General features: G+C 40.8%; 1 protein-coding gene across 1 annotated transcript; it reads left to right on the top strand.

The window, feature by feature from the left end:
- Positions 1–341: 341 nt before the first annotated feature.
- Positions 342–6,083, top strand: LOC307246072 (L-rhamnose-binding lectin CSL3-like). The gene is made up of 9 exons (XM_080021869.1): positions 342–392; positions 664–699; positions 1,075–1,125; positions 1,330–1,468; positions 1,708–1,817; positions 2,013–2,063; positions 2,197–2,317; positions 4,851–4,984; positions 5,769–6,083. Exons 1-8 carry the CDS (start codon positions 365–367, stop codon positions 4,966–4,968), a joined length of 654 nt encoding a protein of 217 aa, XP_079877995.1. The 5' UTR covers positions 342–364; the 3' UTR covers positions 4,969–4,984; positions 5,769–6,083.
- The last annotated feature ends 21,588 nt before the right edge of the window (positions 6,084–27,671 follow it).

The raw sequence follows: 27,671 nt of genomic DNA, 5'->3' as shown, positions 1-27,671 counted from the left end.
AATATAAATATAAATGTATATGACAAATGATGCACAATGGAGGTATTCTGCAAACTGTGCTTGAAGGAGTCATAGTTTATGTCATTTCTTTTAGAGGGAATTTAGTCTTGAAATACTCCTCCTTTCCACTTTGGACCTGGCGAAGCACTGCTTTGAAACTACCAAGTCAAATGTTCTCTTTCATAAATTACTCATTTATTGTGTGTGCTTGCCCTTGGCTGTGTAATTAAACCTGAGGGACTTAAAAGTGCATGATGTCATTGAGCATCATTCAATGTCTTGCCAAGAAGAAATCTTATAAATGGTTTTGAACTCCAAGAGATAGTACTCCAAGAACCCGACCTGGTTTAGTGGAGGTAACACCATGTTTGCCTGCCTGACAACCTTTGCTTGTAAGTAAAATAACTTATTTGGGGGTTTTTTGGGGTGAGAATAATGAAAAGTGTAAGAATATGAACAAGAAATCAGAACTTAGGACAACTATATATATATATATATATATATATATATATATATATATATATATACTATACTATTGATATACATGAAACAATATATATTGTATATCAGTATCCTAAAAAGCCGATGTGATGCTTCTGTAAGAATCTAGCAGTGGATGGGAGTTGACTTTGTGTTTCTGTTTGATGTGATTGTTTATTTCAGTGCTGGCTGCAGCTTGCTTTTTGCCATCAGAAGCTGGTATGTCATTATATATAATGTCATTTGATTTGGATGACTGTGTCATTTCTGTCTGATGCGACTCTGTTAATAGTTTTTAAAGTAAGAAGTTATTCATACAGCGCTAGGTTTGTCCCTTTACAGCAACACCCTGTTTACATTCATACAGTTACACCACAAACAACACAGAATAAAACTTCACATCACATTATCATGGGAGACGTATCGTGATGGGATTGTATTGCAAGATACCAGGTGATTCCCACCCTTAGTATATATATATGAACCAAGAAGAAGCTTGGGGTTTTTTTCCCGTGTTGATAAGGTTGTTGGAGTGTTAACCCTACCCCTCCACTCACTAACAAACTGCTACTAATGTTGTTCTCTTGGTTTTAGAATTCCTATATGACGTTGCCTGTCATGAAGATAGCAATGAACTGAGATGCCGTACGTAACCTGTTAATTTCTCTCTCTATTCGCTTTGTAAACACTGGTGTAGTATCTGTTAAGTTTTCATGATATGACTTATGTGCACTCTTTTCTTCCTACATTGTGTCTCGTATTCGATCTGAGGCCTTGAGCTCAGTCAAAGCATTTTTACGCACAGTTTTTTCCTGTCACAAAGCAACGGCTCTGTTTGTTCATCTTCAGCTGAGGGAGAGGTTATTAGACTGGAAGACGTCAACTATGGCCCACCGACCCCTGCTATCTGTGGAGCCAGAGACCAGCGCGTAGGACACTACAGCAGCGGCTGTTTGAATCATCTCACAGCCGTTATCTACTCTGTAATGTAAGTTGTACTATAATAGAAGGCAAGTGAAAAGAAAGAGACGTTACTAAATTTCAATATCTGAAGACTTCAGAGGAATATTCACGTAATAAATGTGATTTATGAAGATGGTAACAGAACTAAATTGTGCGTAAAAAACATTAATGTAAAAACACCCTTTTTTGGTATTATCTAATACATTCATCTAATACAATTCATTTACAACTGCTTGGTTTTTATTTCCCATTCTCTACCACAAGTTGCAACGACTGGGAATACTGTAGATTGCCCAGCGAGCCCATTTCCGTGAACACGTGTGACGAGAACCACTTCCAGGAGGTCGTCTACAGTTGTCACAAGCTAAGCGAGAGTAAATTCTTTGTCTATGTTCAGCCTTTCAGGCAGCATTTACAGAAGCCTTGTGTGTGCCAAAAGTGAAATGTTATCTTGATTAAGCGAAGCAAATTGAGCCTCCAATAGCTCATTAGCTAGTTAACAAGTGTTGGGAAATCATTTTATGAAATTCCAGCCGGAATGCCAACCTTTTTCTTCAACATTGTGGCAGGTTTCAAGACTGTTACTACATGCGTTGGAGATACAGCAAAGCTAACATGTGGTAGGAACTTTTACCCTTTCCCTTTCAAATTTCATTCACTACCATCTGCTATTGCACTTTCCACTGAGTTCTACAAATACATTTCCCATTTACTTTTCTTCGTTGTCTCTTCTTTTTTCATTCTCTCTCACAGATAAGGGACATATTTGGATTGATAAGTCCAACTACGGACGTCAAGACACCAACACCTGCACCGAAGAGCCAGAAAATGTAACCTGGTGCATAAAGGATGTCAACTCCAGGCTGGATGAACTGTATGTACTGTCACTTCCTCTTAATAATATGTGGTTTTCGACGTATAAAATAACAGACATCGACACAGCGCGTTAGTTTGCATCACCAAAGAAAATCTCTAATTTCATGAAATGACTGATGTGACTTTGAGATAAACTTTTCATGCTATTCTATTTCTTTAAACCACTTTTTCCATTTTATTTAGAGAAATACGGTCACTATAAGCGGCATGTGGTCATATTTATGTCATAAATAAGATCACATGCCAGATCATTATTATATATAACGATTATCATAATCCACATACATATACTGAATATATGCGATGCGAGGGTGCCGGATTAGCCGACAGCAACTCAGGACTAGTGTCCATTTGAGGCTAAGTACAGGCAAGGGTCACTAGTCCTCTTGCCTGGCCTGTGACCCAAGGTAGGGGGGCACTATCACTTGCCCAAGGTGGACCCCCCGACTAGTGGAGGGAGTTGTCTTACTTCTTCATTCTAGTTTAGTTCCTGCCAAACTAGACACTGCCAGAGCTGTTCTACATGTTTTTAGTGGGGGTCCTTACTGATGTTACATGGAGGAAACACCATGTGAGCATGAAGAGGACATGCAAACTCCACACAGAAAGGACCCTCATCAGGAATTAACCTGCCAGGGCACGGTGCCAACCGTGCCCCAGGCAGGAATCGAACCCACCCAACAGTACAATGCACTGTGCCACCATGCCCACCCGATATATTAATTATAATGCCAGAAACAGAACCAAGGCCACAAAATATCATAGTGGATATGTTTTCACTTTTCACAATTTGTGTCGGAAAGTGCAGGAGAGAGGTGAAGAAGAGAGCACAGGCAGTGTGGAGTGGTTGAAGAAGAGTGATCTGTGACAGAAGTGTTCCAACAAGAGTGAAGGGGAAGGTCAACAGGACGGTCGTGAGACCAGCTATGTTGTACAGTTTAGAGGCGGTGGCACTAACAAAAAGGCCGGTGGCTGAACTGGAGGTGGCAGAGTTGAGGATGTTGAGATTTTCATCGGGAGTGACAAGGATGGACAGGATTAAGAATGACTACATTAGAGGGACAACTCAGGTTGGACAGTTTGGTGGGAAAGTGAGAGAGGCCGGATTGAGACGGTTTGGACACGTGTGTAGGAGAGATGAGAGTTACATTGGGAAAGGAGGCTGAGGATGGAGCTGCCAGGCAAGAGGAAAAGAGGAAGCCAAAGAGAAGGTTTATGGATGTGGTGAGGGAGGACATGCAGGCGGTTGGTGTAAGGGAGGAAGATGCGCAGGAGAGAAGGTATTGGAGGCAGATGATCGCTGTGGCGACCCGTAATGAGAGCAGCCCAAAGAAAAGGAAGTCATGATTATTTACCCCGGCTTTTCAGTGGACAAGGCTATTATTTAGCTTGTCACGATGTTAATAATTACAAACAAAAACGCAGGTACATTCATCAGACATCCTAAGTAAAATTGCTCTTCGGTTGTCAAGTTACCTTTCATCAGTCTGCCATTGTAAATTGAGTTTGAAAAACAAAGCGGTCAACAGTAATGATCAGAAGTGCCATTGAATGTGGCTTCAAAGACAATTTTCGCAACCCAATGCAGACATTGAATTTGGCTGAACTGAGGAACAAAAGATCATGGCACAAACCAGACACACCTGTCAGGTGTAACTGTGATTGCTTTACAACAGACACTGCAATGAAATGATCTACTGCAATACAATGGAATGGAATAATATTTAATTCTGTTAAAATTATTAATTTTGGTGGAATGCAAAGTGTAATAAGTCACATTCATTATGAATAATAGAAAATGCCTCTTTTTTGCCTTGCTCTTAAAATTAGTAGTAATGAGTAATTATTTATTATTATTTTCAATTCGTGGTGTCAAAGATTCATTCACTCGCTGGTTGTAAGTGTAGTTTCTTGATGAATTGGATGTGTTGATTAAGAAATAGTGACCGCTGACGCTGACTTGAGTAAAATAATAGGTTTATTACAAAAGAACAGCATTAGACCAGACTTGCCTAGGACGTCCAGGAGAGAACCGAGCCGAATGGATTCTCTGCCGAATGAAACTCGGGCGAGTCTTTTATGCTTGCCCAAAGACAACGTTGACCATTTGGTTCACTTACATAGGTCACAGGTCGCATTTCACCTCCCTTATCACCGGGACCCCTGGTGATGTGCTCTCTCTCTCGGGACCCCTGGCACTGTCTCTTAGTAATTATCTTATACGATGGGGCTGTCTTAGGACGCCACACATTCCAAGACACCTCATAAGCATGGTTATATATGCTTGTGACCTTTTGTGACGCTTTTAGTGTTAAACAGGAATGTGGGGTGCCTTGCGAATATTCCACTGAACAATTGTGCCATGGCAGAAAAAAGGTTGAGAAATACTTGTTTACATTACAACAATATAATAACCTAACATAACACAACAACATAATATTTGTATGTAATGTTTTGTCTGAGGCTTTAGTGAGAAGATGAGTTCAGATTTCTCAGTAATGGCATTGACGCATTTCCGGAAACTTCCACAGGTGTGGCGGCAAGTCAGAGTGTGAGGTTTCTCTGAACGAAGGAGATTTCTATCCTGTACCTGAGGAATGTGGTCCCCCTCCCTACTATCTGAGGGTGCGCTATACTTGCAAGCTATAAGCTTGTAGGAACACGAGTGAGTATTCATCCAAGCACAAACATGTACTCACAAGCACCGACGTGCACTTCTGATCACTCAGTGTCTGAAGAGACAGGGATAAGTACAGTCAGGGATAATGTGCAGCAAGCAGGTCATTATCTCAAAAGAAGCCCTGATAGGGTGGCCAGGTCTTGTATCGCTCTGAATGGGGTTAAGCAGCAAATTATCCCGCTTATCACATGGCTACCTACTAATTAAAGTAATACACTGAGATGGAGTATTGAGTTGAAATGATTTGATGCCTAACATGCTATTGGAGAAATTCTTCCTGCCTGGTCAGTGAGGTTCTTCTGCCCTCTACAGAAAAACAAAACTGAGAGTATTAAAGATATATTTATTTATTCTGCAGAATTAAGAGAAAGATTTAGAGCTGCTTCAAAGCAGTGGTCTTGATCAGTCTGCCTCTGCTTGTAAAACATCATTCAAAGAATTTATCATCTGCATTTTTTCTCTCACAATGCCTAGTTTAAGAGCATCCTCCAGGAATGATTCTCCACAACAACATAGCTAACAATTCCAGATTATACCATTTACTGTTATTAATGTGAAATTGGACATAACCACATCCATCTCTTCCAGTCTTGCGTTGTTTGTAGTTTCTATGTAGTGCCACAAGATGTCGCCACTAGCTTGTGTTAGCATTAGCATGAAGAACAAGTCAAACAAGACAAATGAATCCAGTTGGAGATGTGTTGCCTGTGACAATGGACATTATTCACATAATAAACATACTAATGTTTACACATGCTGTGTTTCACAGGGGAAATGATATCGCTGTTTCATCATATCCACAGAACTTGAAATCTTCATCTTCCACTATCTGCCCTGTTCCCTGTCATCTTTTTGTTGTTTTTTTTAAATCTCAACTGACAATTTTTAAAGCTCTGTTAAAATCATCTTGACAGCTGTAATATAATAATGAATTGTGAACATTGTACGAACAACGGTAAAAAGTGACGTTCAGGTCGTATTTGACCTGGACCTTGATGCAGGCTGTCGGAGCAGGTTTAAATATAAATGGATCTTCTAGTAATTGGTGGCAGGGCTGAAACTATAATAAATCATCCTTTAAGCACACTGTGTTTAAGACTCTCAATACTGAAAACACTCAAGGACACACACACACCTGCATACACATTTATAAACAGCTATTTAAACACCATCAAGGCAAAAGAAACCACACACTTACACAAAACGATATTCTTGTATTTCCCCAATAATTTAACTTACCTTATTTTGGGAATTCTTAGGACAAGAGGCATCGTAATAGTTTTACTCAATTGTTATGCAATACTAGACAATTCCTGGTGAAATTGTAAAATTGTGTTGCATTCTATTTTTTTTCCACACAAAAACTTATTGGGCCAAATTTTGACACAAAAAGTATAGTATCTCAGAAATGGAGAGCGGGAAACCTTCCACAAAGTTAGACCACACACACGTTGGGATCAAGGCGGTCGCGGTCGGGTATTTCATTAATTTTGTCTGAGACATTGTCTGCAGTATTCAAAAATGAATTTCCTGTTAAACACATCAACCTATGACAGCTTTGAGAGAGAGCACCTTGATAGAGATGTTTCCTGGTACTGATCAATGATCTGTTAACTGAAGCTGCTTTCACACATGCACTATAAACCTGAAATTACCTAGACGAGCGGTATGTGTGAACGCAAATGTCCGAATCATTTGATCTGGTAAAAAGTCCAGGTAATGCCCGATTGAGCAGTATGTGTGAACGGCACAGATAACTGTCTGGATCATTCGCAGTGAGTGAGTGGGCTTGTCGCTTTCTCTACGTAACTTCCGTTTTTCCGACTCCCGTTTACCCATATACATTTGTACATAATTTGTGTATAACAGTACATAATACATTTGTGGTTGCAATGGAAATACTAATATGGAAATGGTAATAATAATAATTTGCAATTATTGCATACATCATGCTTTTCATTCCTTAATAAGATATTACTAGTAGCCTTATTTTAAAATGCATAATGGTTTGATGGAGGAAAGGGACGTTTCAGAAATTTGGCTCTCGTGAAAATATGTTTTGTTAATGTGGCTCCTGAGCTTGGAAAAGGTTGAGTACCACTGGCATATACTACTTGTATAAGGATATTACAACTGTCAACATGTTTTCAGTCAACTCCATTTCTCACCAATAAAAATTAAAGCTCCAAAAAGTAACAAAAACAAGGGTGGGAGTGTTCTGAGGCCAGTGATAGAAGCAATTAGATGACAAAGAAGTGAAGAAGCAACGCCCGTGTTGGTTCCTTGAAACAAGAAGACAATCTACTCTAGTTTTGCCCTAGTTTCATTCCTCCTCCCTCCCTTAACATCGTCTTGAAAAAGGAAAGAGGACGTCTACTGGACCTTCACTGGACGTTCATTTCTGATGAGCAGGTGCTTCTTGATGACCCTGGTCTGGTTCCTGGTCTTCCTGACTCCTGTGTGCAGCCACCATGGGGCCCAGGACTGTCCTGGGTACCAGCTGCCCCGCCAGGTCCTGTTGGCCCGCTTCAAAGACTGGTGGTCGGGGGCCTGGGGCTGGACGAGCCTCCTGTGGCCGACATGCAAGGCCCTGTGGCAGGAGAAGGTGATCGGCGCCACCAGAAACCGTCTCGGACGAGCAGGACATTGTCGGCAGAAAACCACAACGACCACTCTGCCGTTGGATAATACACCTTTGTAAACAGAAAAAACGATTAGCAATTTTAAGCTACAAACAATAAACATCCTTAAGGGTTTGTAAACACATAAAAGACTTAAACAAGTACCAGTGTTAAAGCATGAATGCTCACCTAATATAAATATAACTAAAGCGATAGGCTGGTTCAATGATGGCGTCGAGCACCGGAGCTTGTTAGCGCTGGCCGTAAGAATCTCAGACAGCTTCTCATGCGGTCTCGCCTCACCTGAACCGCATGTAGCCTGACCAATGCATTTCCATGCGTCGTAAAAGCAACACCGTAATCTGTGTTACTGCTGTGATCATCTCTTCAAGACACAGCTACCTATTCACACAGACTACCTAAATGGTATGTAGGCTACATATGCACCGAACACCAAGACAAATTCCTTGTACATGTGAACTTACTTGGCAATAAAGACAACTCTGATTCTGATGCATTCATTCGAGATCAATGGACTCTTGGAACTAAAAATGTAATAACCCATTTTAATCAGCACAGCATTAATATATAGATCCAGATCAATTTCGAGATGATTTGTGTTTGTTTATGTCTGGTTTAAAGGTGCAGTGTGTAGAATTTAGGGGCATCTAGTGGTGAGGATGCAGACCACAAACAACTGAATACTCTTCCCCATGATGGTGCAACATGGCAGCCTCCGTGGAAACTCGTGAAAAACATGTTTTTCGTTTTTTAAAGAACTTATAATTTGCTGTTACTGTGTCAGCTACGTCTTGGACTATTTTTCTTTGGAAGCTAAGAAGCGGAAGTCACCGCGCGCGCCACCGTGCTGGTACTGATGCAAGAATTACGAACAACTGGTTTGACTCAAACTAATCTTTTAAATGACTTGAGAGTCTCCGTTATAGAAGTGGTGAAGCTTCTAATCACAAACTGAAATTAATTATGACTCTACTGACTCTAGTTCGTTGCTTGGGAAAAGTGACTATGAACCGAATCTCAAAAAATAGCCTAACATTTCACCACTACCCTTCCTAGCTTATACTAGCGCTTAATAATAATAATAATAAAAATAATAGAGGAGGGTTGGCGGTGGCCATACATGTGTATGACACATGTAAAAGTGAAAAAAAATTGAAAGTGTTTTTATTTCAGAACCAAAACTCGGTGGATTTTCTATCGGTTTTTAACTGGGCAGACTCCCCATGACCCTGGTCAAAGCTGGCTGACAGAAAGACTGAAGGAAAGGCCGCCAGCAGACGCTTCACCTCCTACTTCCAACCGTCCGTCAACTCCCAAGAGTCAGTTCTGGATCTACGCCGGAGAAGGACTGACCAACTCCTCTTCGGCCCTGCTGTTCCTTCTGACCTCGGAGCAGCAGGGAGCGGAGGCTCCGTTGCAGCGCGGCTCCGACGGCTGGGTCACCTACCAGCTGGAGCACAGTCATCTGGTGGCCATTGCTCGTGGGCTCTTTGTGCTCCAGATGCGCTGCAGGGCCTGCGGGTGCAATGGCAACAAGCTGGACAAGAAGCCCTTCCTGCATCTCACAACAAGTAAAGCAGGAAGATTTCCCGTCAGTGACAAATTCATGCTTTTCCAGGTAAACACGTCACAACGTACAGGCTCTGGATTAACACTTTGTTTGGACGTTTTAAAGCCTCTGTGGTCTAACGGTATCACAACGACATCTGTGGGAATTCAAGCTCAAACTAAATGGTGATATTTGGATTTTAGATTCCTGCCCAAAAATAAAAACCCCAAACATCTCAACAGCCGTCCCAAGAACTGAATGGAGGAAAAGGAAAGCCTTGGTCGGAGATGACCATAAAAGCTCCCAATAGACATGGGTAGTGTTTCAGCTTCAGAATGCCCTGTGTATGTTCAACAAAAAAATAAGAAGAACTATGGGAGGGATGAGGACAAAAGTAACAGAAATGGGTTAAGATCTGTTCCGACTAAAGGGCAGAGTCCAGGTTGGAGTTTCAACTAGAGAGAGATGTGGCCTCATTTCACACACACACACACACACACACACACACACACACACACACACACACACACACACAGTTGTGCCCTTTACATCCAAGCTTCACTAAAGTAAGGAATTTATGATTATAATTTTATTCAAATCAAGGAATCTACATCTGATATGTTTAAATATATGTATATAATATGTGTAAATATTTCAAAGTTCATTATCTTATATGTGCATAGTATAAATTGTTACTTTGTGCTGAGATAAAGTCCAGTTTTGTTCTCTAACTGATGAAGCTTTTTTTTCATACTTTTTTGGGGTTGTGTTCTTGGGTTTTAGGATATGTTCACTTACGGTTTAAAAGAACATACACTGAAACAGTTTCAGAAGTTGGAGTCAAAAAACACAGCTGAAGTGAAAATGAGGCTTGGGCTGCATCATATCCCCTATGGGTCAATGAAGTAAAACCAATGTACCTTATGAAGTTAGTTTAATTTATTTCACAATAAGATCATTTTTTCAATATATAGATTGGGTATGGATGGCACGGTCCAGTCTCCTATTTCCCTCTGAAATGTCTCCGTAGCTGCAAGTGGAAGCCAATGGAGGACTTGGACACGGTGGCCAAGTTGTTACACAAACAATAAAAGGGATATTTAACAATAAAAGCCTTTATTAATTCCCTCTTTGAGGGGCATATACAAAATCTATTTAAATAAATCCAAGAATACCACCTCTGCTTGGAGATGAATATGAATCTTTTATTGTACAGGCTGCGAATAAACGAATTCCACGCACAACTGAGTTAATTGATGGTCCTGGAATTTTGTGCGATCTCTAAAATTATTATCACTATTAAATATAAGATTTTGCATTTATAATTTTGAGCATTGACCAATTTTTACCAAATGTAATTCTAATATGCCGATTATATCTAGTTAAGCAAAATATTCTAGGTATGATGTCTTTGTAATTTGTCCACAGTACTGCTGAGACTTTGTTCCTGAAGTACGAACATTTTGCTGAATCCTGAATTTTTACAATGTACACACTAAGTGCATGCCGCTCATGGCGATTTTGACCTTATCATTTAGACTCGATGCACAACACTCCATGACAACTTATTCATTTAAGGGCAGTATTTGTTTCATTCCAGAAAAGCCCACCACCATGATACGACAGAAACTCCTCTACCTTTCTCTCCAGCCTCAGCTTCTTCTCCTGGGCCAGGTTGAGGCGGTTCTGCTCGACGGCGGTGGGCACTGTGTAATTAGTCCAAAGGACTGCTGAGACTTTGTTCTTGAAGTACGAACAGCAGGAAGATGGTCTTCTCTGTGGGTTGCGACCCAAAGAATTCCATTGTGTGCAGGCATGGCAAGTGCGTGCAGATATAGTAGGGCACCACCTTGAGACTGTACAGGAGGTACTGGCTGAACAGGAAGGCCACCTGGAAGGCAGAGCTGGACAGCAGCTGGCAGGCATTCACCTTCATCAGGCCACGCTGAATCTGCCATCATGTTTCTTTCCCTGGCCTTGGAGAGGGGAACACCGCGGTTGTGCCTTGTGGAACTCACTAACTAGCACCATGCTACTGCTTAGAACGGTGCTGTTCCATGTCAGTTGTTGATAGTAATTTTTATTTCATCTTACTTGTCCCTCTTTTGACTTATATTGTTTTTTTGCAGTTGTAACAGCTTTATCAATCCCCACAGGAATCAGGTCACTGTAGACATACTGTGCCCCCCTTCCCTGCTCACCCCCTGGAAGTCGTTATGTGGTCGTGGCAATGGACTAATTTAAGAAGTGGCCTGAAGCCTATGCCGCGCCTGATCAGATGGCCACTGTTTGCAAGGTTCTGATCAGATGAATGTTCAGCAGATTTGGGGCCCATCGGAGTTGCATTCGGACCAAGGGAGGAACCTTGAAGTGCAGTTGTTTGCGGAGATGTGGAACCAGCTTTCCATTCACAAGACCCACTCCACACCACTCCATCCACAGAGTGAGGGGCTTGTGGAGAGATTCAATCGACCTTGGGGGCTCAGCTCGCCTTGGTCGCTGCAAAAGATCAGAAAGACTGGGACCTTCAGCTAGAACGAGTGGGAGAGATGGTCTAGGGGGTCAAGTGAGTGCCACCTGGACGTGTGGTGGTCATCCACCGGGACCACTTGGCCCCTTATCTAGGCACCAACCTTCCAGAGTATGGGCAGAAGCCTCGGATGCTGCCACTGGCTCTGGAGCAGCACCACCCGGAGGAGGACACCCCACCTCGTCGCCCTGAGCAACCCCCGGTGGTCATTCCACAGCCTTCACTGGAACAGCAGGACGTGGAGATCAGCGCTTTTGGAGCTGTGGTACCACCCTTGAGGAGTATGGACTAAAGGGGGGCGCATTGCATCCGACTCCAGAGAGTGCGGAGGCCCCCACCGCGTTATCTGGATTATGTGACTGAACTCCTCGGGGATGAAGAGGTTTAGTGGGGGGGCAGTGTAGTGCTGTGTGTGTGTTTCTTTAACTGTGGAGAAAGTTTGGGGGGGGGGGGGGGGGGGGTCTAGGTTTATTGGGGGATTTTTGTGTTCTTGGCTTCATTTGTTTGGTGGGGAGGTGTCCAGGATGTAGTTGGTAATTGGGCAAGGTATCAAGGGGTCGGGGGTGGAAAATTGTCACTGTACACAGTCAAACAAAGTTGGATTTTTGTAGTTCTCACTGGACACCTCAACCCCAGGGTTCAGTTGTACGCCTCGTGACAGGGAATAAAGATACGGCCTGCTTCTCCTTCACCGTCTGGTTAACACCGTTGAGCGTCACAATACTAAGCGTGTTGTCAATAATTAGTCTGATGCTACAAAAGTGAAAGTGTCTGCTTTTGTGCACACTCATGAGTTGCAGCAGTCTGCTTATCATGGGACGAGAGAGAGAAGGCTATAGGAGACCTTAGATCAGGTATGGATCGGGACCTGTGTCCTTCCATGTATATTAGCGCCCGTACATAACTAGGACACTCAGCACGCTCTGTGCCCCCCCCAACTTGTAAAATGTCCGATGTTAACGGTAACATCGGTCTTGTCATTAGTTTATTAACCGGTGGCAAAAATTCCTCACCGTGGCATCGCTAGTATCATATCTTATTGAAAACAACCAGCCTTAATAATAAAAAAATCTTTGTGAATTTCTCTTGCAGTTATTTTTATTACATTTTTTGTGCAAGTTGCACGATAATATCACCACAAACTAAAGATGTTAGACATACAATATCTGACATGACTGCTCAACATTAAGTGATTAAAATCTGGGTTTTATGGTCATCATAAATCATATAAAATCCCTTTTGCTATGGCGTCCTCATGCAATATGCCACAAACAAACCCATAAGACTGTACTAGTGCTACTTACTCCTAGAGTTTAGCTGGCTATGACTCTGATGTAAAGTGGTTTGATACAATTGCCAAAGTGTACTGATTGTAAGTCGCTTTGGACAAAAGTGTTTGAAGCTTTTGCATTATGTCATTTAGCAATGTTAGATGGAAAATCTAAGATTGACATCAATAGTATAAGATACTTTTGATCAAGACAGGAACAGTCAACACCATGCACCTTAAGATAAAGATAATCAATTCCACATACCCTTCTCCTTTTCCATCTCCAGTTTGATTTCCTCTGCGATCATGGGATCCCCCTCTCCGTTATCCATGGCCTCTTTGTAGTCGGAGACGGTGCTGCGCGTCATGATCGGCACCTTTTTCTTCCAGCACTGAGGACGCTGGTACTCCGTGTCCTCCATGCGGGCGATCTTGTGCATGGCGAAGCCCAGGTACATGACAGTCTCAGTCTTGTTTCCACAGTCTGTCAATATTCACTAAACTGGCGTTCGCAATCGCCCGTCCCCTTACCGTGAAATAACCAAGGTCCTCGCTAATCGACCAATTTGCTTAATGACCCGGCCCTAGGAACAGAACTCGGTCGTTAAGTGAGGAGTGCTTTTAATTTATTGCGGTGTGAGGATGGGATGGTTTGAGCTGCCACAACTGACCTGGATCTAGGTGATTGGGTCAGGGTGGCTGCATACCAGTTGCTCATTGGTTGGACTAATGAGCAGCAGGTTAAAAACCCCAACCACACACACACTCAGGATAGGAGCTCTGTCATAACATGGCATGACATGTTCGATCTGTGCCTGGCAAATTCCACCTAGCCTTCTGTCTACAATAAACTGGTGTCTACAACCCATTGCTGTCTGTGTCTCTGTGCCAGAGTGCCCTGAAAACGCCACTTGGATGGCATGTGGCAGGCGGAACTGACATATATATGTATATATATAGAAACCATACCATCAGCGATTGGACATCGATTTAACATCAATGAACATTCGAGAAAATTTGTTTCAGCAGAATTTTTTTTTACATTTTTTATTAAAAATGTTGCATGCATACATCCACATACACGGAGCGCTACTCTGTGTGCTCAGGCACAGCTTTATGCTCATTAAATAAAACAATCAATAACAAAAAAATCTAACCGATGCAGTGTTCTGGAAGAGGCTCTGGACTCTACAGGTGTATTGTAGAAATGTATCTAACATAAATGCCATGTTAAACAATCACATCCAGTTTGAAGACTATGTCCAAAATGAACTCTGTGATCTGCTCTCCTGTGCCGTTTCCTGGGACCTGCTTTGCTCACCTATCACACTGAGGGTCCTGATAAGAAGAGTTTATAAAAGACGCCTTGCTGGTTGCATTCAATTTGGTCTGAGTCCAAATGCGAAGATAAAAATGAAGGCAAGATAAAAGTGGTATTCTGCCCGAATGTTACATTTGCAGTTTTACCCCAAGTTTGGCTCCATGTGTCAACACATGGAATACCAAACCGAATCAGAAGATTTTGTGACCAAATATCCCCAAATATTGAAGCTTTTTCCAAAGCGGTTTGCAGGCCTTAAAATAACAGGTTTCCATATCGCCACTATTAGGTTCGTCGTGTAAAATGGATCAAGGAATACAACAATTCATCATCCCCAACACATCCCCTAACAAAAATCTGACGGGCTGTTGTTGAATTTCAGGCAAGCCTCAAGTTAGGGATGTAACAATGTTTGAGAACCTTGCAGCGAGATCCATTACGGTTGATCTTTATGTGCTTATGTTGGCTCGCGTCAGGCAAATAAAGAAAGTAAAACAGCAATTAAGAGCGTTCCCCGAGATGCAAAAGAGTGCAGCGACAAGAACTGAGCTCTATGGTTTTACGCTTGCGCATTACCAAGCAAACCAAAACCAACTAGGACATAAGGTCAGATAATGGTAATACCTTGTAATGCAAACCAATCCAATGTAAAACAAATTGCTGCAATTTTTTTACTTTAAAATAAAAATGTCTCCTGATTCTTACCAGATTTAGCGAATGAGTAACTTCCCTGGACCCAAAAAGCAAATCACCCAAAGGGTTCAAAGTGTGACTGAATCAGCTGTCCAGCTAATAGTAAAGAGTGGCAGGTGACAGACCATTAGCCAGATCAGAATGCTCCTCACAACCACCAGAGAAAAAGCGTTGAAGGCTGGGATTATATTTCACTTTAAGAAGATTATTGGTTGTGGTTATTTGCAGTTCCCATTTACGATTACTATACATAATTTCAATACTGACTTCAATACTTCACTATGCAACAGATTTTACTGCATGGAACTGTAAAACTTCACATGGACCAAATCAACAACAATTAGTCAGCACATTATGTCAATGACATAAAATTGTCGAATCAAAAAATAAAATAACTTCCATCCACTTGCATCATTGGTACTTGCAAATTCAAACATTTTGGGATGCACAAAGAATAATAAGAGGTTGGATTGGCACTGCAAATTATAATGCAACAATTCTAACAATGCTAAATTATCGATTGATTTTGAGAACTTTAGTTCATCTAATAGAAATCAATTAAGGAATAAGCCTTTACGAAAACATCTGAATAGTCCAAGTTAGTGTGAATGTTTAAAATAATACTAAAACATGCATCAGTGTTTCTCAAACTTTTTAAATACATAAAATTCACATGGTGTGTCATAAATGAAATAATGAAATTGAAAATAGCTCTATGACCTGTTTGGACAGACAATATGGACCCATTGGACATGTGCCCCAGACTCCCCTGGAGCAGAATTTGAGAAATATTCACTGAAATATAGTGTATTTATATATAATTATGTGAAGTGAGCCTTCTTTAAAGAAGACTCGATGGAAATACAGAGGAGTGACTTCACTGTTAACCTGAGAGTTGGAGGCAATCCCATTCTGACTTCCTCACAAAGACCTGATTAAGGTTACCAGATCCACAAAAGCAGAATATTTATCTCCAGTCAATTAGGAAAGGCCTCGACTGTGTGTGTCCTTCAGTGCGCCCCGCCGCCAGGCGCTGAGCCGCTCCTGAATCACACAGCACTAGCGGGCATCAGCGTCCATTTCTCCAGAACTCTACCCTACTGAGGAGGGGTCAGGGAAGAGAGAGAGAGAGACTCTGAAAAAGCTTCAATTCCTAAACTGATCACAATGTCTAACCGATCCAGGCCTCCTTCTTGCCTTTACTCCGTTTCTTCCATGGGCAAACTTTTGTCTTCTATCCATTTTCTCTTTCCCATCTCAGGAGAGCGGTTCGTTCTCAAACCCCTCCACCGACCACACCCCCAAGGGTTTGAAAGGACAGCTGCACCAGGTCACATGTCTTTGGCCACCGTGAGTCCATGCCATGAAACCGTGTATGCCGGTGCTGCATTTTCATAGCAGCACACCCAAAAAACCCAAGGCAGGGTTGAAGCGCTGTCAAAGTTTGAGCTCTTTTTACGAGTCAGCACACACAGTTTAAGGCTAAATCGAAACCCTCCCTATCCCACCACCTGTCTGCTTCCACGACCCAATTATGGACAAAATAATTTGCTGAGGAATGATAGTGATCCTTCAATGTCTCTGTGTAAACAGATAACCCAAAACTGAAATTTTGAATAATATTGACTTGTTTTTTATTACATGTGTTTTGCTTGCTTGCTTCTTAGGGGTCCAGCCTGAAGGGCAGGATCCTGTTATAAGAATTTTATATGTATATATATTGCTGTGTCTTTCACATGAACTCTTGGACAAGGTATGTGTACTCGGTTTATCCTTCCCAAGGCTAAGTAGAGTTCCTGTCGTAAAAAGGACGTAAACTAGTCACTTTCTGTGTCGTAAAGAGGAGGAAGGGAACCTCAACAGATAGTCCGTCTCAACGAAACTGCCCCATCAATGATCTATGCAGGGGCTTTGCAACACCTGCTGACCTTCATCCCAGCGGCTCCTCAGTTTCACCACTCCAAGAAGACTGTATAAAAAGCTCAACTCTCCAGTGAGAACTGAGCACTTCCTCTGTGACATTCTGTTATTTTGTTACACTTAAAAGTATTAAAAAGTATTTAATCTTGTACAACATAAAAAACTTTATTAACCTAAAGTATTTGTCTCTGATTCCTCTGTAACGGTTAGTCCATCAATGAACAAAGTTTATAGCTGTTTAACTTTTACAGATGCCTATTCATTTGTTTGAATTTAGGTATTTAGGGAGGGATAATTGTATTTGGGGCAGTCCGCACATGCTGTGGTCCAAGTTTGAGCCACATCGGATCATATCTGTTGGAGAAGTTAGCAAAAAAACTTTTTTCTGAAGGAAGTAATTGGAAGCAGCGGAGCCCAAGCACCGGAAGTGGTGGAGCAGAGCACTTTATGACTTGATGCGCTGATCTGTGCGGAGGTCCACGGCGCCACACAAAAGTTGTGTGTTTACAAAAATTGTGTGTTAACATAAGTTGTGCGCTCATGCTCTCACACTTTTTTGTGTGTGCTTGCCCTTGGCTGTGTAATTAAACCTGAGGGACTTAAAATATAAGTGCACTTAGATGTGCATACAATATGTGCATATGCATGACGTCATAGAGCATCATTCAATGTCTCGCCAAGAAAAAAAATCGTATAAAAGATTTTGAACTCCACGAGTTAGTACTGAAAGAGCTGACCTGGTTTCATGAGAGGAAACACCATGTCTGCCTGCCTGACAACCTTTGCCTGTAAGTAAAATAACTTATTTGGGAGTTTTTTTTGGGGTGAAACTAATAAAAAGTGTAAGAAAATGAATAAGAAAACAGAACACACATATATACTATATATATATATATATATATATATATATATATATATATATATACACACACACACACACACACACACACACACACACGCGCGCGCACACACACACGTATAGATAGATCAATTTACATTAAACCATGTATATTACACATATATATCAGTATCCTAACAATCTGATGTGATTTGCTTCTGTAAGAATCTCGCATGGATGGGAGTTGACTTTGTGTTTCTGTTTGATGTGATTGTTTATTTCAGTGCTGGCTGCAGCTTGTTTTTTGCCATTGGAAGCTGGTAGGTCATTATATACAGTATAATGTCATTTGAGCCAGGTGACTTTGTCACTTTTGTCTGGTTCCACTATATCAACATAGTTTTTAAAGTAACAAGTTATTCATACAGTGCTAGGTTTGCCCCTTTGCAGCAACACCCTATTTACATTCATATAGTTACACCACAAACAACACAGACAAAAACTTCACATCACATTATCATGGGAGACGTATCATGATGGGTTTGTATTGCGAGTTACCCGGTGATTCCCACCCTTAGTATACATATGAACCTTACAGAAGCTTGGGGTATTTTTCCTACTTTGATAAGGTTGTTGGAGTGCTAACCCTACCCCTCCACCTACTAACTAACTACTACTAATGTTGTTCTCTTGGTTATAGAGTTCCTATATGACGTTGCCTGTCATGAAGAAAGCAATGAACTGAGATGCCGTACGTAACCTGTTAATTTCTCTCTCTATTCGTCTCGTAAACACTGGTGTAGTATCTGCTAAGTATTAACAACATGCCTAATGTGCACTCTTTTCTTCCTACATTGTGTCTATTCGCTCTGAGGACTTTTTTACGCACCGTTTTGTTCTGTCACAAAGCAACGGCTCTGTTTGTTCATCTTCAGCTGAGGGACAGGTTATTAGAGTGGAAGACATCAACTCTGGCCCACCGACCCCTGCTATCTGTGGAGCCAGAGACCAGCGCGTAGGACACTACAGCAGCGGCTGTGTGAATTATCTCACAGGCATTGCCTTCTCCATAATGTAAGTTGTTATTAAATAGAAGGCAAGTGAAAAGAAAGAGATGGCACTAAATTTTAATACCTGAAACTTCAGAGAAATATTCAAATAATGAATGTGATTTATGAAGATGGCAGCAGAACTAAATTGTGTGTAAAAATCATTTACGTTAAAAACATTATTTACAACTGCTTGGTCTTGATTTCCCATTCTCTACCGCAAGATGCAACGAGTGGGAATACTGCAGATTGCCTGGAAAGCACCCTCGAATGATCCTGTGTGACGAGCCCTACTTCCTGGAGGTCGCCTACAGTTGTCACAAGCTAAGCAAGAGTAAATTATTTGTCTATGTTCAACATTTAAGGCAACATTTACAGAAGACTTGTGTGCCAAAAGCAAAATGTTATCTTGATCAAGTGAAGCAAAGTGATCCTCCAAGTTTGCAAGTGTCTTGAAATTATTTTAAGAAATTCCATCCTCAACATTGTGGCAGGTTCCAAGACTGTTACTACATGCGTCGGAGATACAGCAAAGCTCACATGTGGTAGGAACTTTGACCCTTTCTCTTTCAAATTTCTAATATTTTGCATCTGCTGTTGCACTTTAAACTGAGTTCTACAAATACATTTCCCATTTTATTTTCTTCCTTGTCTCTTCTTTTTTCATTCTCTCTCACAGATAAGGGATATATTGAGATCGACAGGACCAACTACGGACGTCTAGAAACAAACACCTGCACCGAAGAGCCAGAAAATGTAACCTGGTGCATAAACGATGTCAAATCCAGGCTGGATGAACTGTATGTACTGTCAAATCCTCTTTAATAATATGTGGCGGGAGAGCTGGTGGTCTAGTGATCTAAAGGTTGCTGGTTCAATCCGAGTCTCCTCCTGTTAGCATGCTGTAGTGTCCTTGAGCAAGACACTTAACCCCTAATTGCTCCTGATGGCTGCGTCCATCGGTCTTTGAACAATTGTGAGTCGCTTTGGATAAAAGCGTCTGCTAAATGTAATGTAAATGTAAATAAAACACATCGACACAGCGCGTTAGTTTGCATCACCAAAGAAAATCAGTGTTTTATGCTATTCAATTTATTTAAAGCATTTTTTCCATTATATTTAGAAAAATATTATAAGCCATGCCAGATCATTATTATATATAATAATGATCTGGCATGGCTTATCATCATTATTATTTTTATATTAGATAGAGAGATAGATAGATAGATAATCATATTAGCATCTGTTATTGATCTCAAATAACAGTTATAATGACAGAGAATGTTCGAGAACCAAGGCCACAAAATATCATCGTCGATATGTTTTCACACAATTTGTATATGATGTTACGATAAATTCCCCCGGCTTTTCAATGGACAAGGCTGTAATTTAACTTGTCACAATATTCATAATTACAAATTTACAATGCAGGTACATTCATCAGACATTCTTCACAAAAATGCTCTTCGGTTGTCAAGTTACCTTTTATCAGTCTTGCCATTGTTACAAATTGAGTTTGAAAAGCAAAATACACCAATGACTACAAAAAGACCTTTGCCAATGTATTAGTGAAGTGAAGCAGCTACCACTGTTGGTCAGCAGTAATGATCAGGAGTGCCATTGAAAATGGCTGCAAAGTCAGTTTGTTCAACAAGTCAGTTTGTTCAACAATTTAACGCATATATTGATTTTAATTGAACCAAGGCACAAAAGATCATGGCATAAACCAGCATGCTAATGTGGACTAGTCAGTCAACTGATACCTGTACATTAAGTAGTTTAACCAATGAACACACCTGTCAGGTGTAACTGCAATTGCTTTACGACAGACACTGCAATGTATGAATGATCTACGTCAGTGTCTTTAAACTACTCTACCGCACCTCACCAGTTGTGCAACGAAATGTCTCAAAATTCCATGAATAAATATGAGAAAATAGCTCTTGTGTTGCAAGACCAAAAAGGCTGCACTAATTCATCGTACCTGTCAGAGTAGCAGCTCTGTGTCACTTCTTGAATCTTGACTCTGTAAAAGGTAAAGAGCTTTTGCGACTCTTCATTTGTTTGATTCAGTCGGTGTAATGCACGGTGAGCAAGGGTTCGGCTCTGAGTCGTGAATAGAATTGTCCCAATAATATTTAATTCTGTCAAAGTTATTTATTTTGGTGGAATGCAAAGTGTAAAAAGTCACATTCAAAAATGCCTTTTTTTCCCTTGCTCTTTAAATGAGTCCTCAGTAATTATTCAATATTATTTTCAATTTGTCATGTCAAAGATTCATTCACTCGCCCACTTTTTTACCAGAGTGACAAGTCATTACCAACACCAGAAAATAAAAACAAATTGTTCATAAAGCACAATAATGTGCATAATAATAAGCCATTATAATTATGATTAGCAAGGTTTTACATGTTTGTAATCTTTTGTGATGCTTTTAGTGGAAAATAGAATAGTGGTGTAGCATGCAAATATTCCTTTGAAAGATTGTGCCATGGTAGAAAAAGGTTGGGAAATACTTACACTACATTACAACAATATGACACCTGACATAAAACAACAACATAACATTACATTTGTATGTAATGTTATGTCTGAGGCTCGAGGAGGGAGATGAGTTCCGATTTCTAGGTAATGGCATTGACGCATCTTCTGAAACTTCCACAGGTGTGGCGGCAAGACAGAGTGTGAGGTTCCTCTGAACGAAGGAGATTTCAATCCCGCTGTGGAATGTGGTCCCCCTCCCTACTATCTGAGGGTGCGCTATTCTTGCAAGCTATAAGCTTGTGGGAACACAAGTGAGTATTCATCCAAATGCAAACATGCACTCACAAGCACCGAGGTGCAATGCTGGTCACTCAGTGTCTGAAGAGATAAGTACAGTAAGGGATAATGTGCAGCAAGCGGCTCATTATCTCAAAAGAAGCCCTGATAGGGTGGTCAGGTCTTGTATGGCTCTGAATGGGGTTAAGCAGAACATTATCTCACTTATCACATGGCTACCTACTAAATCAAAAAAATACACTGAGATGGAGCATTGAGTTGAAATGATTTAATGACTAGCATGCTGTTGGAGAAATTCTCCCTGCCTGGTCGGTGAGGTTAATCTGCCCGCTACATGAAAACAACACTGAGAGTATTAAAGATATTTATTCTGCAGAATTAAGAGAAAGATTTAGAGCTGCTTCAAAGCAGTGGTCTTGATCAGCCTGCCTCTGCTTGTAAAACACCATTCAAAGAATTTAGCATCTGCATTTTTGGACATATCCGCATCCATCTCTCCCAGTCTTCCGTTGTTCGTAGTTCCTATGTAGTGCTACAAGACGTCGCCACTAGCTTGTGTTAGCATTAACATGAAGAACAAGTAAAACAAGACAAATGATACCAGTTGGAGACGTGTTGCCTGTGACAATGGACATTATAAACGTACTTATGTTTACAAATGCTGTGGGAAATGATTTTGCGGTTTCCTCGTATCCACAGAACATGAAATCTTCATCTTCCACTATCTGCCCTGTTTCCTGTCATCTTGTTGTTGTTGTTTTTTTTTAAATCTCAAGGCACATTTTTTAAAGCTCTGTTAAAATCATCTTGACAACTGTAATATAATAATGTCATGCGTACATTGAACAACAGATAAGAAGTGACGTTCAGGTCGTATTTGACCTGGACCTTGATGCAGGCTGTCGGAGCAGGTTTATATATAAATGGGTCTTCTTGTAATTGGTGGCAGGACTGAAACTGTAATAAATCATCCTTTAAGCACACTGTGTTTAAGACTCTCAATACTGAAAACACTCAAGGACACACACACACCTGCATACACATTTATAAACAACTATTTAAATCCCCTCAAGGCTAAAGAAACCACACACTTACACGAAAGGATATTCTTGTATTTCCCCAATAATTTAACTTACCTTATTTTGGGAATTCTTAGGACAAGAGGTATCGTAATTTTTTCACTCAATTGTTATGCAATACTAGACAATTCCTGGTGAAATTGTAAAATTGTGCTATGATGTTTCCATGACGACTGAACTTTACTGCATTCTATTTTTTTTCCACACAAAAACTTCTTGGGCCAAATTTTGACACAAAGAGTATAGTATCTCCTAAACGGATAGTGGGAAACCTTCCACAAAGTGTAGTGACAATTGGCTGTAATATTAACAACATGCGCAATAATACTAAGTTTGGGGCGCTGCCAGCACACTTGTATTGCTTGATGGTATATTACTCAAAAATGAATTCATGGCATATACCAGTGATGCTCAACCCAGGGTTCTTTCATGACTAGTTGAGGCTCTTTAAAGTGTGATTTAAAATTAAATAAAGAAATTCAAATAGAGTATTTCAATAAATTTTGTCTGAGAAATTGTCTGCAGTATTCAAAACTGAATTTCTCGTTAGACACATCAACCTATGACAGCTTTGAGAGAGAGCACCTAGATAGAGATGTTTTCTGGTACTGATCAATGATCTGTTAACTGAAGCTGCTTTCACACATGCACTATAAACCTGAAATTACCTGGACGAGCTGTATGTGTGAACGCAAATGTCCGAATCATTTGACCCGGACATTACCCGGACTTTACCCAGCCACCACCTGGTAAAAAGTCCTGGTAATGTCCAATTGAGCAGTATGTGTGAACGGAGCGGGTAATTGTCTGGATAATTCGCAGTGAGCGAGTGGACTCGTCGCTTTCTCCACGGAACTTCCCCTTTAACTTTCTCCACGTAACGTCTCCCATCTACCCAGATACATTTGTACATAATTTGTGTATAATAGTACATAATACATTTGTGGTTGCAATGGTAATAATAATATGGTAATGGTAATAATAATAAATTGCAATCATTGCATACAGCATGCTTTTCATGCCTTAATAAGATATTACGAGTAGCTTTATTTAAAAATGCGTAATGGTTTGATGAAGGAAAGGGACGTTTCAGAAATTTGGCTCTTGTGAAAATATATTTTGTTAATGTGGCTCCTGAGCTGGGAAAGGTTGAGTACCACTGGCATACACTACTTGTATAAGGATGTTACAACTGTCAGCATGTTTTCAGTCAACTCTCACCAATAAAGATTTTTTAACCAAACAATCGAGCCACCCAAACCTGCTCCACACAACTCCACACCCCATATTCCCCTGAGAAAACTGTGTGAAGCACAACAACCAAGGTCCTGCTCTGATATCTTCCTCTTGGATTCCTGCAGCATAATAATGATATTGTCCACAGAGACTTTACACTTTTCCCAAAACATCCAGATCGTCTCTACAGGATACCCAAACAAACTAAAGTACAGCATTGAAGGAGGATTTCACACATGAAGCTCCAAAAAGTAACAAAATCAAGGGGTGGGAGAAAGTGTTCTGAGGCCAGTGATAGAAGCAGAAAGATGACAGAGAAGTGAAGAAGCAACGCCCGTGTTGGTTTTAGTTACAACACTTGAAACAAGGAGACAATCTACTCTGGTTTTGCCCTAGTTTCATTCCTCCTCCCTCCCTTAACATTGTCCTGAAATATTAAAGAAGACGTCTACTGGATCTTCCTTGGACGTTCATCTCAGATGAGCAGGTGCTTCTCGATGACCCTGGTCTAGTTCCTGGTCTTCCTGGCTCATCTGTGCAGCCACCATGGGGCCCAAGGCTGTCCCGGGACCAGCTGCTCTGCCAAGTCCTGTTGGCCCGCTTCAATGACTGGGTGCTCGGGGGCCTGGGGCTGTATGAGTCCCCGTCGCCCAACATGCAAGGCCCTGCGGGAGCAGAAGGTGACCGGTGGCACCAGAGATTGTTTAGGATGAGCAGGGCATTGTTGGTTGAAAACCACAACGATCAGAACCTGGAAAACTCTCAGATAATCCTGTTACAAAGCTCTGGTCAGAAGTCTGACTTTCCTTAACTATAGTAGTAAAAAAAAAAGGTTTAAAATTGCAAAATAAATATCATATATAATTCAGATTATATATATATATATATATATATATATATATATATATATATATATATATCAAATAAATAATTTAATCAAAAATAAATAAAAACATTTGTAAATAATACTGAAAATAAAATATACAGTAGTATAGTCTTTTTAAGAGTTACACTCAGGATAATGATTCCTTGTGCCGCACGTGCTCCAACTTAGACTTAGGTTGATGTTTATTTCCCTATATATATATATATATATATATATATATATATATATATATATATATATATATATATATATATATATATCTTTATCTTCTGTCTCAGTAATAGTCTCACAGGAAGAGCTTTAAGCATGACGACCACACGCAGGAGAAGCTCATAAAAAACTCAAAGCAAGAAACGTAGAGTGTACGTCTTCTTACAAATAATGACACATAATTGTACCCATCTGTGTGTGTCAATGGGTCGGGGGTGGAAAGAGGAAAAGGAGAAAGTGGTCGGGGGGTAAAGGAGATGCGACACAGCCAAACAAAGTTGGATTATTTTAGTTTTCACTGGACACCTCAAACCCCGGGTTTAGTTGTACGCCTCGCGACGGGGAATAAAGACTGTTCAGCTTCCCACTACGATACGGCCTGCTTCTCCTTCATTGCGTCTGTCTGTTTAACACCGTTGGGCATCACAATACTAAGCGTGTTATCAATACTTAGTCTGATGCTACAAGAGTGAAAGTCTCTGCTTGTGTGCGCACTTGTGAGTCGCAGCAGTCTGCTTATCCCGGGACAAGAGGGAGAAGGCTATAGGAAACCTTAGATCAGGTATAGATCGGGACCTGTCTCTCTCCATGGGATATTAGCGTCTGTGCATAACTGTGACACTCTGCATGCTCCATGCCCCGCCCCCACTTGTAAAATGTCCGATGTTAATGGTAACATTGGTCTTGTCATTAGTTTTTTACCCGGAGGCAAAAATTCATCGCTAGTGTCTTATCTTATTGAAAACAACCAGCCTCCATAATGAAACTATCTGAGTGAATTTCTCTTGCAGTTATTCTTATTACATTTTTTGTGCAAGTTGCACAAGAATAATATCACCACAAACTAAAGATGTTAGACATACAATATCTAACATGACTGCTCAACATTAAGTGAGTAAAATCTGGGTTTTATGGTCATCATAAATCATGTGAAATCCCTTTTGATGTGGCGTCCTCATGCAATATGCCACAAACAAACTCAGAAAGAACTGTACTATTGCTACCTTCTCCTAGAGTGTCGCTGGCTATGACTCTGATGTATAGTGGTTTGATAGAACTGCCAAAGTGTACTTATTGTAAGTCGCTTTGGACAAAAGTGTTTGCAGCTATTGCATCATGTCATTGAGCAATGTTAGATGGAATATCTAAGATTGACATCAATAGTATAAGGTACTTTTGATCAAGACTGGAACAGTCAACACCATGCACCTTAAGATAAAGATATCAAATCCATTTGAATCACTTTCACATACCCTTTTCCTTTTCCAGTTCGATTTCCTCTGTCTCTGTTCACTCTGACTATGGATTTTCTGCTCATCCAGCACTCTCACAGTCTACCTTGGGCAGCACAGAACAGAACAGAGTTGGGATGGGGTTTTGGACAAGTAGTAGAACAACAAATACTCCCATCCTAAAATAGTAATTGGTTAGAATTTAGATTTTACATCTAATCCCCCGCCCCCAGGACAACATTGGAGTAACGCAGGGGGAAATGGCTGACCTATCATGCCTATGCTAGTGATAGGCCCCTCTGCCTTCTCTCAAGGCACTAACGTAGGATAAATGGTATATATGTCTATTGCTGTCTATCCCACATAATACTTAGCATAGAAATGTCCAAGGTATTAAAAAAAAATGAAAATTGCGAGACACATACGCTTGACAACTAAATGTAAAGAAATGTATCTACAACATAGATGCCATGTTAAACAATCACATCCAGTTTGAATGGAAGGCTTTGTCCACAATGAACTCTGTGATCTGCTATCCTGTGGCGTTTCCTGGGACCTACTTTGGCTCACCTATCAAACTGAGGGCCCTGATAGGAAGAGCTTAAAAAAGACGCTTTGCTGCTTGCATTCCATTTGGTCTGAGATCAAATGGGAAGATAAAAATGAAGGCAAAATAAAAGTGGAATTCCGCACGAATGTTCCATTTGCAGTTTCAGCCCAAGATTGGCTCCATGTGTCAATATGTGTAATACCAAACCGAATCATGAAGATTTGGGACCAAATATTGAAGCTTTTACCAAAGAGGTTTGCAGGCCTTAAAATAACAGGCTTCCATATCGCCACTATTGGGTTCTTCGTGTAAAGTAGATCAAGTAATACAACAATTCATCATCCCCAACACATCCCCGAACAAAAACATGACGGTCTGTTGTTGAATTACAAGCCAGCCTTGAGGTAGGGACGTAACAATGTTTGAGAACCTTGCAGCAAGATCCATTATCATTGATCTTTACACTAGGTGCTAATGTTGGTTCGCAAAGGCAACCAAATAAAGACAAATAAAAACCGCAATTAAGACCGTGCCCCGAGATGCAAAAGAATGCACGGACAAGAACTGAGCTCTATGGTTTTGCGTGCGTATTACCAAGCAAACCAAAACCAACTAGGACATTAGGTCAAATAATGGTATTACCTTTAGAGAAGATAGGACAAACACAGAAGGGAGGGAAAATGAGGAAATACCCAATGTTTGTGGTGTTTAGAGGACAGAAGGGGAGAAGGGACCAGTGTGGCGGAGGTTGGTTATTTCTGGTCACTAGACTTGCGACATTCCGAAAAGTTGTGAACAAATAACATGAAAAATAAAAATGTCTCCTAATTCTTACCAGATTCTCGAAAGAGTAGCTTCCCTGGACCCAAGAAGCAATCACCCAAAG

Source organism: Zeus faber, assembly GCF_960531495.2.
Source record: "Zeus faber genome assembly, chromosome: 2".
Lineage (NCBI taxonomy): Eukaryota > Metazoa > Chordata > Actinopteri > Zeiformes > Zeidae > Zeus > Zeus faber.
This window is presented reverse-complemented; position numbering and strand designations above follow the sequence as displayed.